General features: G+C 40.9%; 1 protein-coding gene across 1 annotated transcript; it reads left to right on the top strand.

Moving 5' to 3' along the window:
• On the top strand, positions 1-10,344 carry LOC139367628 (trypsin-like). Its single transcript, XM_071105896.1, has 6 exons — positions 1-17; positions 1,984-2,045; positions 4,338-4,497; positions 7,746-7,887; positions 9,480-9,746; positions 10,031-10,344. The coding sequence occupies exons 2-6, from the start codon at positions 1,991-1,993 to the stop codon at positions 10,199-10,201; spliced, it is 795 nt and encodes a 264-aa protein (XP_070961997.1). The 5' UTR covers positions 1-17; positions 1,984-1,990; the 3' UTR covers positions 10,202-10,344.
• Positions 10,345-14,848: the final 4,504 nt, after the last annotated feature.

Here is a 14,848-nt window from a genome sequence, read left to right as displayed (position 1 = left end):
TCACTCTCTTTTTCATTAAGACATGAAGTCGACCCATTTCTCATACACATTGGTGGTACAGACCATTTTACATACACATTGGTGGTACAGCCCATTTCTCATTCACATTGGTAGTGCTTTAGCTGTAAAATGCTCACCAGGGGTGATCTTATGGTAAGACAGTGTATTGCATTTAGGCCCCAATTCAATCAGTTGCAGGTCAAGACAAAAAGCATAGCAGGTTGTTGCATTCATTCAGAGTGTTTATACCTACACCAGTGTGTTGAACATTTTACAAAAACACATTTACTTGAAGAACAGTGCAGATGCAAATTCTGGTAACAGAATGACGGCACAGACAGCATAAACCGTCATTTTGTTACCAAACTTTGCAGCTGCGCTGTTCTTCAAGTAAATTGATTTTTGTAAAAATGTTCAGTGGAAATTGTTAAAATTAGTCTTTGTGCATAGAATTGTATGATTTGTTTAACTTTGCAATCATTGGTCTTATGTTTGGCATGTATTTTAAAGTGAAAAATTTGAGTCTCAGCATCACTCTGTTTCTGTGGAAATTGCCCTTTTGTCCCTGGGAAACTAGAGAAAAACATATCCCGAGCCCAGCAGCAATCAGCCGCCTAACATTTCTTCCTTTCTAATCATTAGAAAAGACTGAAAAGGTCACAGTACAGGTTATTCCAGGGGGTGTAGGCTTTACGCTGCTGCTTCAGTTACAGTGCATTCAGAAAGTATTCAGACCCCTTGACTTTTTCCAAATTTTGTTACATTACAGCCTTATTCGAAAATTGATGCAATTCAATGTGTTCCTCATCAATCTACACACAATACCCCATAAGGACAAAGTGAAAACATATATTTTTTTATGTTTGCAAATGTATTACAAATAAAAAACAGAAATACCTTAAGTATTCAGACCCTTTGATATGAGACTCGAAATTGTGCTCCAATTTCCATTGATCATCCTTGAGATGTTTCTCCTGTGGTAAATTCAATTGATTGGACATGATTTGGCACACCTGTCTATAGAAGGTCCCACAGTTGACAGTGCATGTCAGAGCAAAAACCCAAGCCACTGAGGTTGAAGGAATTATCCGTAGAGCTCCGAGACAGGATTGTGTGGAGGCACAGATCTGGGGAAGGGTACCAAAACATTACGGCAGCTTTGAAGGTCCCCAAGAACCCAAGTGGCATCCATCATTCCTAGAGCTGGCCGCCTGGCCGCCCGCCTGGAGAAGGGCCTTGGTTAAGGAGGTGACCAAGGACCTGATGGTCACTCTGACAGAGATCCAGTTCCTCTGTGGCGATGGGAGAACCTTCCAACAGGACATCGATCCTAACCACACAGCCAAGACAATGCAGGAGTGGCTTCAGTCTCTGAAGGTCCTTGAGTCGCCCAGCCAGAGTCCAGTCTTGAACCTGATCGAACATCTCTGGAGAGATCTGACAATAGCTGTGTAGTGAAGCTCCACATCCAACCTGACAGAGCTTGAGAGGATCTGCAGAGAAGAATGGTAGAATCTCCCCAAATACAGATGTGCCAAGCTTTTAGCGTCATACCCAAGAAGTCTCGAGGCTGTAATCGCTGTCAAAGGTACTTCAACAAAGTACTAAGTAAAGGGTCTGAATACTTATGTAAATCTGATATTTACGTTTTAATTTTTTTAAATAAATGTGCAAACATTTCTATAAACCTGTTTTTGCTTTCATCATGGGGTATTGTGTGTAGCTTGATAAAAAACAAAACAATTTAATTCATTTTAGAATAAGGCTGTAATGTAAACAAAATGAGGAAAAAGTCAAAGGGTCTGAATACTTTGCGAATGCACTGTATATATTGTTTCAGGACGACAGGGTGGCCATGGAAACGGACATCGGAACTAAGAAACCTGAGAATACTGTTGAGTTCCTAGATCCCTTCACCTTTAGATTGGATTAGTGTAGCACAGGTCAAGGTGAACGTCTCTGTCTGGTCTGGCCTCTCCTTTGTTTCAGCATGGACCTGCCTTCAGTTTTACTATGTATACTTCTGGAACTCCTTGCTGTGAGCTGTAAGCAAATGTTTCATTTCCTATTTTCTGGTTAATTTACTGTTGTTGTACGTGGCTGTGCTTGGATGACTAGTCCATTGAATGCTGATTTTATGATTGAATGTGAAAAGACGAAGGTAAAAAATGTAGAAAGGATTATAGTAGAATTTGCTCATTGTGGTCATAATATCGGAAACTTTTAACAGTTTTTCTATGTTCTGTATTTCTTGTTTCTGATGTCATAGTCCCAAGGGGAATATCTTTTTGCCAATTATTTGTCACTGTCATTTTTTATCTAGAGATGATTATTGCTACAGTTGATTTGTTTGTAATTAGGAATCCTAATTTAGAAATGAAATCACGTTGACAGTTATGGCTGAGGTCCAAAGTGGGAAGAGTCATTTATCGAAAATGTCAGGCTCACTCTCATCTGAAAAGGCAAGTTATGATGTCTGACTTATTTGTCTGACCAAACAATTATTGACGAGCTACTTTTCCACCCAAACACTCATGAGGTGATTTTCTTCTCGTACTATTTGTAGCTTCTTTTAACAGATGCTCAATAATGCATTTGTACTCTAGCAACTGTTTTCACACATCAATTACAGGAAAGAGGCGTTGTATGTATCCAAGTTCAAACGTGGATTTCAGTTATACCTTTGGATTGAAAAACGATGGAAGCAACGCATGTTTATTAAGCCATGGAACTTAAAATCAATGTCGTTTCAGATTAGTGTCTTCAAACACATGCTCTCTGTGCCCTATAGTTCTTGTTCATTATGTGTTAGTTCCCTAGGTCTTAGTTCCATAGACTTACGTATGTCATGAACGTGCTAGTTCTCATACTGTGGTAGACAGGACATAGTCATTGTCCATTTCAAGCACATACTGTACCAGAATAAGGGTGCAGTCTATGCAGCTTGGCATTTACTGAGATGACTCCTGTACTGGAGGCAGCTCTGCGGAGTGTTCACTAGCTGGCAGAGCCACAAAGTCATCAAATCTGATTTTTAACTCTAACCTTAACACTGACCTTAACCACACTGCTATCCCTAATGCCTAACCCTAACCCTAAATGATGGCCAAAAGCACATTTTTGTTTCCATGAATTTTGACAACATAGCCAATTCTGACTTTGCAGCTCGCCCATTACATTTATATTTGACGTTTTAATAATTTATTAGACGCTCTTCTCCAGAGTATTCGTCTTAAGATAGCTAGATGGGACAACCACATACCATCTAGCGGAAACCGCTCAGTTCTGCCTCCAGGGCAAGACTCGTGACAATGAACGTTAACGTGCAGTTCGTGCTGGGTCATATTGTATAGGGTTACCTTTCCTGCTGCTTCTTACACGGAACTGTCTAATTATAGAGTGGGACAGGATCAATATCCAGAAACGTAATGGAGCATTGGCTTTCATTCCATAGAGAGATCTCAGTTCCTGTCTGGTCTCTACCCACTGGGCACAGACGGCATTTCAACTTCTAGTTTTGATTTACATTTGGTTGAGTCGTCAACTAACGTGAATTCAATGTGAAATCAACAACAAATGTCACCATGTCCTTGGATTTAGGTTGAAACTCCCTTATGTTGATGATTTTTGCAAATCCAATCCGTTTTTTTGACGTTGATTCAACGTTGATTTCTTTAGTTGAAATGACGTGTAAACAATGTTGTTTCAACCAGTTTTTGCCCAGTGGGTGGTGCTCAAACCTGGGTTTTCTGTGCCTTAACTTTATTAAATACATACTGTACCTAGACTGTGTGTCCTAGACAATTTCCCCTTCTAGGACAATACAAAAAGACAACATGTGGCAAGTATGATGCAGATAAACTTTAGTTAATGTAGTACATAGACCTTAGTTCACCCTGGTAAAATAAAGTTTATTGTATCCTATCCTATTCTATCTTATCCTCTCCTATACATGATGAGTAAACAGACAACAGTAAAATAAGGGATATTACAGTCTACGCAATATGCTTTATATGTATAGATATACACAGAAACAGCACAAGCAAAACAAAGCATGTCATGGAAAATAATATCCAATACAGGTCAAATTCAATATTGTCCCCCAAAACATGTTACCAACATGAGAGGCTACACTCTATAATGGCCTCAGTGAAATGTGATTGATATTGACTCTGTGCACGCCTGAGATTGGATTTTATTGATCTGTACAGCATCTGTGCCATAACACCTTATGATGTTGTCTTTATGAGGTGTGTGCTGCCACAGTAACTGTTACAACCGTATGTGATTGTGTTGTGTACTATATATCCTTATGTTTTTAATTTTTTATATCACAGGCCAGGAGCTGATACAAGGGCGCATAGTGGGAGGATATGCCCCTGCACCCCATTCCATCAAATACATTGTATCAATACAGTCAACTAGAGGACAACACTTTTGTGGAGGATCCTTGATAAATACATACTGGGTGCTCACAGCAGCACATTGTACTATAGGGTAAGTTAATTTTCATTCCCCCCCCCCGCGTACAGTGTGTATGTCGCAAGCGCAAACCTGATCTACCTTGACAAAATTAGGTCAGATATGATATAGATATAGTACACAGCATTACTCACTCTGTAACTTAGTATTGATGGGAAATGATGCAGCTACGGTGGCCTCAAAAGTACACTATACAGGAACTGGGAAACAATATAATAGACTCATTGACACAGGGCAGCTCGACTTGACATCCATAAGAGTGTGTTTGTATGTGCGCATGTGGTGTGTGAGTGTGGTGTGTGTGCAAGCGTGCGCGTGCGGGCATGAGTGTGTCTGTGGGTGTGTGTAAGTCAAGTCCATTAGCAGGTCCATGGAGAGGTATCAGATTGTCCCAGCTGAAACATATCAAGGCTGAGAGCAAGTGCCTGAAAGCGATAGGGGCACCAAGCTCACAATAAGAGGTTTTGTGCCGTGATTCTGTGGCACAGCAAACTGACTCAAGCATCCCAGGGCCCAGAGGCTAATCGACATACTTACATACGGTTACCAAAACACAGAAGCTTTTGTTCGGGAAAGTGAATTTACACATGAACCCAAAAGGAAAGATTTATGTCTGTACATTTTTATGCATATTACATTTTTTTAAGAATGGAATCTAGGACAGATATTGTGATGCAAGCTATTATGGCTGAGAGACCTTTGTGACACTTTTTTGGGGGTAATATGTGACTGTGGGTGTTGTTATGCATGCATTCATTAAGCCTTTATAACAGATATATAACACATTTTAATATTTGTCATAAGCTGTCATAAGTACTTTTAAATAGTTATGAGTCACAGTATGAGATGTTATGAAACCGGTTATAATAGTTGTTAAAGATGACGGTTTTACATAGTCTGTATGACTCCTATGTAGCATGACAACTCATGCTGCATAAGAGTCAAGATACCAGATTTTGTGACAGGGTGTTATGTAATTTACCAACCAGTATTACATTGAACGTAATGATGGGCGTCATAACCATGTCATATGGTGTGCACGGACAAGTACATTTATATACATTTTGAGATGTTATAAAACAGTTATAAGTGGGCTTATACACACAGGATGAGTTGAGAATATCACAAACCTTGACCATTCAAAGGATCTCCAAGAGAAACGTGCAAATGGGAGCACAGATGTACTGTTGAAAAATGTTGAAACGAAATGGATAACAAAACCAACTTTGCATGGGACACAACAGGATTTGTGACAGCTGTGAAAAATTAATATGTGCAAGCTACAGTAACAATGACTGCTATATTATTTAAAAAATGGCTTGCTAATCAGGTAATTGACTAGTTGGTTTATGTTGCAATAGAGAGAGATAATAATGGTGTCTTTTTGTAGGCACTAATGGAGGCTAACTCCGCTATGGCTCGTTGGGAAAAGATTATGGGGAATTTTTTATTTTTTTTGTAGGGTTTTGGATACATGCTGAAAATAAGGTCTGTGGTAAAATTAACTGTCAGAGAAATGGAACTACAACTAGCTAAAGCTAAATCTAATTATTTTCGACGTATATCTTAAAACCCCATTATTTTCTCTAATAATTTCCACCACAGGAATGGCTAATGAACCAGAGGTAGAAAATGCTAACTCATTTAGTTTTTTTAGGACTACTAGCTGGTGAGCTTTATTGCAGCATTTCGCTGACCCACTGACGGCTAACGTTAGCTATCTAGCAATCTGCTAGCGCTAGCTAACTTTACTAGCTAAAGGTGGAAGTAAAAAACTCTGTAGCACATTGCACATTAACATTCTCTTTTACTTTAAACACAATTACCTTTTCATGCTAATACACGTTATTTAACTCAGGCAAACTAACATTATTGTTATCCATGTTATTTGCTGTAGCTAGTGCCAATATCTCTTCTCCCATCTTATTTCCCACCTTTTATTCTGATTTCAGCAATATGATTCCCTGGCACGAGAGCTCTCAATAACATTTCATTGGAACTCCAAACTGTCCATAAAATGTCAGCTATGTTATGTGATTTGCTGACACAAAGCAGATGCAATGAAAAGTCATTAAGAGCCCTTCTGTCAGATAATCATATCGCTGAAATCGGAAGGGTCAGAAGAAGGGTTGCAGGGGCCTCCCGGGTGGCGCAGTGGCCAAGGGTGCTGTGCTGCAGCGCCAGCTGTGCCACCAGAGACCCTGGGTTCGCGCCAGGCTCTGTCGTAACCGGCCGCGACCGGGAGGTCCGTGGGGCGACGCACAATTGGCCTAGCGTCGTCCGGGTTAGGGAGGGCTTGGCCGGTAGGGATATCCTTGTCTCATCGCGCACCAGTGACTCCTGTGGCGGGCCGGGCGCAGTGCACGCTAACCAAGGTTGCCAGGTGCACGGTGTTTCCTCCGACACATTGGTGCGGCTGGCTTCCGGGTTGGATGCGCGCTGTGTTAAGAAGCAGTGCGGCTTGGTTGGGTTGTGTATCGGAGGACGCATGACTTTCAACCGTCGTCTCTCCCGAGCCCGTACGGGAGTTCTAGCGATGAGACAAGATAGTAGCTACTAAAAACAATTGGATACCACGAAATTGGGGAGAAAAAGGGGTACAATTTCAAAAAAAAAAAAAATTAAAAAAGGGTTGCTCCTTATTTAAATTTAATGAGTTAGCCACAATGCTAGAGTGGCTAATGCCTAGGAATGCTAGATGTTGCGTATCACGTCCAGCTAATCACACTGCAGCAGTCTGTTGTTTACCCCTGGCTGAATGCGGAGCGCAACATCAGGAAGTAGCATTAGCTACTCCAGCATGGTGATGGGAAATGGTGTTTCAAAAAGAAAGTATGCATATTTTCATAATTTTCTTCCCGCCTTCTCGCCATTAAATTGAGTTAAGGAGGAAATTGACACCTTTACAGCCTGAATGGACATGAACAGTAATTTTTAACACCCGTTATAACCGGTTTTATAACATCTCATACTGTGACTCATAAAATTGCACCCAGAAGAAGTCTTCACATGGGATTTATGGTGTCACGTGATTGATGGCTTTGTCCATTCATATATATAGTCATTGGCAAAGTGTTACCCTAGTTTGTTTTTAACTATGTTGGTTGAGCTACAGTTATGCTCTGGTGAATGAAAAATAATTAGACTGCTGAACAGTAATTTCCTCCAGTGTGTCAACACATACAATAAGGCCTACTGTGTGTATCCATGGTTGGCTCTGCATTAACTTGGAAGTAATACAAATATGTATCTTTCCTTTACAGGGTGGAACAAATTATGATAGTAGCAGGAGACTATTCAGTAAGCATGTATGAAGGGACCGAACAGTTCTTCATACCCCAGCTCTTAATACCACACCCCCAGTACAACAAGATTACGAACAACGCAGATATTATGCTTATCAAGGTAAAAGAGAGGAAGAAATACTGGTGATATCTGTAGTATCTAGGTAGGCTATGTAGTATACTATATCAATTGTACCACCCTTTGGCTTAATGACAGCTTTGCACACGCTTGGCATTCTCTCAAACAGCTTCACCTGGAATGCTTTTCCAACAGTCTTGAAGGAGTTCCCACATATGCTGAGCACGTGTTTGTTGCTTTTCCTTCACTATGCGGTCCAACTCATCCCAAACCATCTCAATTGGGTTGAGGTCGGGTGATTGTGGAGGCCAGGTCATCTGATGCAGCACTCCATCACTCTCCTTCTTGGTAAAATAGCCCTTACACAGCCTGGAGGTGTGTTGGGTCAGTGTCCTGTTTAAAAACAAATGATATTCCCACTAAGCACAAACCAGATGGGATGGCATATCATTGCAGAATGCTGTGGTAGCCTTGCTGGTTAAGTGTGCCTTGAATTCTAAATAAATCATTGACAGTGTCACCAGAAAAGCACCCCCACACCATCACACCTCCTCCTCCATGCTTCACGGTGGGAAACACACATGCAGAGATCATCTGTTCACCTGCTCTGCGTCTCACAAACACACAATGGTTGGAACCAAAAATCTCAAATGTGGACTCATTATACCAAAGGACAGATTTCCACCGGTCTAATGTCCATTGCTCATGTTTCTTGGCCCAAGCAAGTCTCTTCTTATTATTGGTGTCCTTTAGTAGTGGATTCTTTGCAGCAATTCGACCATGAAGACCTGATTCACGCAGTCTCCTCTGAACAGTTTATGTTGAGATGTGTCTGTTACTTGAACTCTGTGAAGTATTTATTTGGGCTGGTAACTCTAATGAACTTATCCTCCAGCAGAGGTAACTCTGGGTCTTCCTTTCCTGTGGTGGTCCTCCTGAGAGCCAGTTTCATCATGGTTTTTGCAACTGCACTTGAAGAAAGATTCAATTTTCTTGAAATGTTCTGGATTGACTGACCTTCATGTCTTTTAATTAAGGTAATGATGGACTGTCATTTCTCTTTGCTTATTTGAGCTGTTCTTGGCATAATATGGATTTGGTCTTTTACCAAATAGGGCTATCTTCTGTATTCCACCCTTACCTTGTCACAACACAACTGATTGGCTCAAATGCATTAAGAGGAAATAAATTCCACAAATGAACTTTTAACAAGGCACACCTTGTTAATTGAAATGTATTCCAGGTTACTACCTCATGAAACTGGTTGAGAGAATGCCAAGAGTGTGCAAAGCTGCCATCAAGGCAAAGGGTGGCTATTTTGAAGAATCTAAAATATATTTTGATTTGTTTAACACTTTTTTGGTTACTACATGATTCCATATGTGTTATTTCATAGTTTTGATGTCTGCACTATTATTCTACAACGTAGAAAAAAGTAAAAATAAAGAAAAATCCTTGAATGAGTAGGTGTGTCCAAACTTTTGACAGGTACTGTACTTTTTCACTCAAGGCTTAGTTAAATGTCATCATTAGGTGTTTTATTACTCTTTGAAGGCCTTGGTAAAGGACAGAAAGTTTTTTCTTCAAACCTAACCTGACCCACATTTCCTGTGTCTGTCTCCATCTCTTTTCAGCTGAAAGCTCCAGTGTACCTGAATAGCTATGTGTCCATCGCTCCGCTGCCCCGCCAGAGTGCCTCGGTGGCAGAGGGGCGGTTGTGCAGGGTGTCAGGCTGGGGGTTCACCAGCTCTAGTGGGGGACAGATACCCTCCTCCCTGCGCACAGTCAAACTTCCCATCGTCTCCACAGCCAAATGCAACAGCAGTGAGTCTTTCAATGGGAACATCACATCCAACATGATCTGTGCAGGCTACAGCGCTGGCAGGCAGGATGCGTGTAAGGTAGGACCCACGCTATAGTTACTAGGATAGGGTTTTACGATTTCTAGTGCTATGGGTCGGATTATACCTAATACTAGACTAAAAAGCATGTTTAATACACATTTTCCATTGAGCATGGCTATTAGTCGAGGGAGTAGGTTTAAGCTTGGTCCGTCAAACATGCCTTGAATCTTTAGGATATCTAGAAAAATCGAATTTGGCATTCAAATATTGATTGCCATTGCACACGGTATAGAAGAGTTTGTGTCTCTAAACTCCAGGCTTTTGTCTGTCTGTTGTTTCAGGGAGATTCTGGGGGCCCACTGGTGTGTGAAGGTCGGATCTATGGTGTGGTTTCCTGGGGGATGGGCTGTGCCGATGCCAAGTACCCAGGAGTCTACACTGCTGTGTCAAAGTATCGCAGGTGGATAGACCGGATCATGTTCAGCTACTACGGACGCTGCAGCAAGTATTAGAATCAAGTGTTTCTGTCTGAAACACTACCCTTATCTTGAACTTGGAAACATTTCAGAGAGCTTGATGTGAAACACGTCCAATATTGGGGATAAAAAGTCTCCCAGTGTCATGTAGCTTTTCATTACTTTTACTTTTTTATAAAACATCGATAGAAACATGGACCATTCCCAACATGTTCTTGCAGTACAGTATGTTGCTACTTGTAGTCCCCTAGCAATGCTATTCCACAAAGCAACATGACGAACAACTGATAAAATATGAATCATGTCAACAATAAAACATTTATTTAACAAGAGATGTAATGCCAAGTTAACATGGTTTAGTTTATATGAACACCAGTGTTATCAACCAGACACTAATGCATAGAGCATAAACTTGAATGAAGCAACTTCAAGTCTGAGAGGTGAGTGCATGTATATTTAGACTACATAGAATAGTTAAATAATTGTGAAATTGTAAGTGTGTTATAAAAAACCGAAGTGAACTGTATGTTTTCCTTGTTTTATATAATGCATCACTACCAATTCAAGGTGGACTGGTTTTATTTTCACAATTTGTATTACAAGTGTGTCATCCAGATTTAATTGACGGATAAAATGCTGGACAGGCATATTTACAAAAAAAAAATTGTAGAGTTGTTATCAACTTCCAAAGTTCCTGAACAAATATCCCAGCTGTACCCATAATTGTATTTATTTATTTTACCCTTATTTTACCAGGTAAGTTGACTGAGAACACATTCTCATTTAGCAACAAACTGGGGGAAAGTTACAGGGGAGAGGAATGAGCCAATTAGATGCTGGGGATGATTAGGTGGCCATGATGAAATGAGGGCCAGATTGGAAATGTAGCCAGGACACCAGGGTTAACACCCCTACTCTTGTCTGCTCATTGGTGACGTTCATCATCAAATCTGCTTGTATGCTGATGATGTTTTGATATTCATCTCTAGCCCTGAGACTTCTTGTTAATACTGTTGAATTACTCCGTGAATTCTCAGGCTACAAAATTAATTTAACTAAATCAGAGGCTATGCCACTTGGTTGTCTTCCCTCTGTACCTATTACCTCTCCCCCCTTTCCTTTTAAATGTTCCCCCTCAGGTTTTACATATCTGGGTATATTTGTAACTCCTAAATTCCAGCAAATGTTCAAAGCCAATTTTGTTCCCCTATTCGATACAATAAGACAGGATCTGGAGCGTTGGAACTCTCTTCCGATTTCATGGTTGGATAGAAAACCCGCTTGAAAATTAACATTTGACCTGGACTACTTTACCCAATCCAAACGATCCTAGTCTTACTTTCCAATAAGGTAATAAACTATTTAAGTGGCTGGTTAAGTTCCTTCATATGGAGTAAACACAAGCCAAGACTTGACAATATTGCAGCTGCCAGGTTCTACGGGTGGCTTGGATCTTCCCAATATTAGGTTTTATCAGTGGTGTGCCCACTTCTGTTATATTTCTGACTGGATCACAAATGATGACTCCTATATTTGGTTAGATATTGAGACTTCTTTTTCAAAATACACCCTGCAGGATATTTTATTTTTCAGAAGGTTAAAGCCTGTAAAAGATCACTGCAATAATCCCATTACACTTAACACACTCAAAGCATGAAGGTCAGTTCAATGTTTTTTGGGAAGGTCCAAACTAACCTCTGCTCTTACCCCAATTCTTAACAACCCAGATTTTCTACCAGGATTGCTGGATGCTGGCTTTAACATTTTGCTTAATAAGGGCATAGGCAGACTAAATGTTTTATTCGCTAATAAAAATTGAATTTAATTTGAGCAGATGGTTGAGAAATATTGACTTCCAAAGCAGGACTTTTTCTACTTTCTACAACCAGGACATTATCATTTGAAGAGCACCACCTTAATTGGCAACCCTGATGTGTCTGTCATTGAAATTATGCTTTTTTTCTGACAAAGGGAAATGTCTGTAAGTTTATTTTATGATGCTTTGAGGTCCTTTTCTACTGTTGACACACAGAGGGTCAAGCAAGTGTGGGAGAAAGAAATGTCTGTTACTATTGACGAGGAGATGTGGGAGGACATTAGGAGATACATGTATGCAAAAACAATATCTATCTGTAGTCGTACTAGAGCAATCCATTTAAGAATAATACACAGATTGCATATATCCCCAAATCGCAAAACATCTTTTTTACAGTAGATTCTATTAAGGATTGGCATAAGATACTATTTGAATGGGTGCCATTGGATTATCTGACATGTACATTCAATTCTAAAACAGATCAGTTCTACAAAAGTGTGGGAACCTTATTTAAATGACCTAGAACCTAATTTATCAGCTAGTATGCTTGCATAATAGCTTACCTGTCGCTGGACTACACTGTACGTTCCATGTGTTGGACCTGATTCCTTTATTTAAACTGAGCTTTTGTGTTTACTTTCTGTCTGTATGTTAATTTAATATATATATTCTTTTCTTTGTTATTCTTGTTTTATCTTTGTTACTGTATCTCTTAATATGGGAGAAAATGGTGATATTCCAATACAAATACTGTTACAAAAAAAGAAACCACCACTACTCTTATGATAATTGCCATGGGATCTTTAAGGACCACAGAGAGTCAGGACACCCGTTTAACATCCCATCTGAAAGACAGCACCTTACACAGGGCAATGTCCCAAATCACTGCCCTGGGGAATTGGGATATTTTTTTTAGGCCAGAGGAAAGAATGCCTCCTACTGGCTCTTCTCTTCCAGCGGCATCTGGTCTCCCACCCAGGGACCGACCAGGCCCAACCCTGCTTAGCTTCAGAGGCAAACCAGCAGTGGGACGCAGGGTGGTATTGGGACGCAGGGTGAGTTAATTACATAAATAAAATCCAGTGGAACATAGCTACCCAGCTCGTTAGGGAGGTGCATCAATCTTCATTACTTGTTTTCTGAGATACAACAGCGTCCTTATGTAGCTAACCATGTGATTCAAAATTAAGTCTGCAGTTGCTCAACAGCACGACTGCACTAATTTCTGTCTCAAACACTTGTACAGTAGCCCTCATCTATACGTCATCCGGCTATCACGACCACTCTGTTTGCTTGAGGTCACCATCTTTAATAATATGGTTGTAGATGGTGCTCTTTGCTTGATGAATTACCTCAAGGCTGGCGTAGAACCCTAATGAAGTATGCATAGAGTCAGGCCTGCTCTGCAATTTCTTCTAATGTAATGACTAAGACTTTGATTGATTCCCTCACCCTGCCTGGCGGAAGTGTAAACACTGGGATTCCAGGAAGGACCCGCCTGCCTCTCCTAGAGACTGCCTTAACACCTTGGAGAATATGTACAGAATCGAGCGACTCCTGATAGCGCTAGGCGTATCACAACAGAATGAATAGTTGATAGCCTGCTTAACGCGCCTCTCTGGTTTCACTGCTGTTGGCCAGGAGTCATATAATATGATTGACATGTTTCTTGGCCTTTTTAAAACTTTGCAAGTGGTTACATTAAGAGTGGTTACCATTGTGCCGCTGCCATCTTCAGAATGTCATCTGACATTTGACTATTTTAGTTTGCCATACATACATTAACCTCAAATAAATTTGGAAAAGTTTTTGTTGTGTTTGTTCGTTGAATAAAGAGTATTGTAGGCTATCGATTCTGGCACAGACAAACAAGCAATCCCAGGGGAAAGGGCTTCGTGACTGCGAATACAAAGCTTGTTATATAGTTTGGGGAATGAAAATGGACTTCCATAAACTAGGCCAGGCAGCAATATCCATATTTCCATAACTGATGTGTTGGATGATTTTTTTTACATTACATCCTATGGGAGAGATTTGTGACATACACTATATTAACAAAAGTATGTGGACACCCCTTCAAATTAATGGATTTGGCTATTTCAGCCACACCCCACACCCACAGCCATGCAATCTTCGTAGACAAACATTGGCAGTAGAAAGGCCTTACTGAAGAGCTCAGTGACTTTGAATGTGGCATTGTTATGGGTTGCCACCTTTCCAACAAGTCATGTTGTCAAATTTCTGCCATGCTAGAGCTTACCCGGTCAACTGTAAGTGCTGTTATTGTGAAGTGGAAATGTCTAGGAACGACAACGGCTCAACCCGAGAAGTGGTAGGCCACACAAGCTCACAGAATGGGACAACTGAATGCTGAAGTACGTAGCTCGTAAAATGGTCTGTCCTTTGTTGCAACACTAACTATCGAGTTCCAAACTGCCTCTGGAAGCAACGTCAGCACAAAAACTGTTTGTCGGGGCTTCATGAAATGGATTTCCATGGCCCAGCAGCCGCACACAAGCCCAAGATCACTTTGCGCAATGCCAAGCGTGGTGTAAAGCTCAGCAGTGGAAATGCATTCTCTTGAGTGATGAACCCTGCTTCACCATCTGGTAGTCAGACTAACAAATCTGGGTTCGACAGATGCCAGGAGAACGCCTAGTGCCAACTGTAAAGTTTGGTGGAGAGCCTCCTGAGTGGCGCAGCGGTCTAAGGCACTGAATTGCAATGCTTGAGGCTTCACATCAGCCCCGGGTTCGAGCCCAGGTTGTGTCACATCCGGCCATGACGGGAGACCGATGAGACGGTGCACAATTGGCCCATCGTCATCCTAGTTAGGGGAGGGTTTGGCTGGAATGTCCTTGTCCCAT

This window comes from Oncorhynchus clarkii, chromosome 16 (assembly GCF_045791955.1).
Source record: "Oncorhynchus clarkii lewisi isolate Uvic-CL-2024 chromosome 16, UVic_Ocla_1.0, whole genome shotgun sequence".
Classification (NCBI taxonomy): Eukaryota; Metazoa; Chordata; class Actinopteri; order Salmoniformes; family Salmonidae; genus Oncorhynchus; species Oncorhynchus clarkii.
Note: the sequence above shows the minus strand (reverse complement) of the source record. Positions and strands in the feature narration are given on the sequence as shown.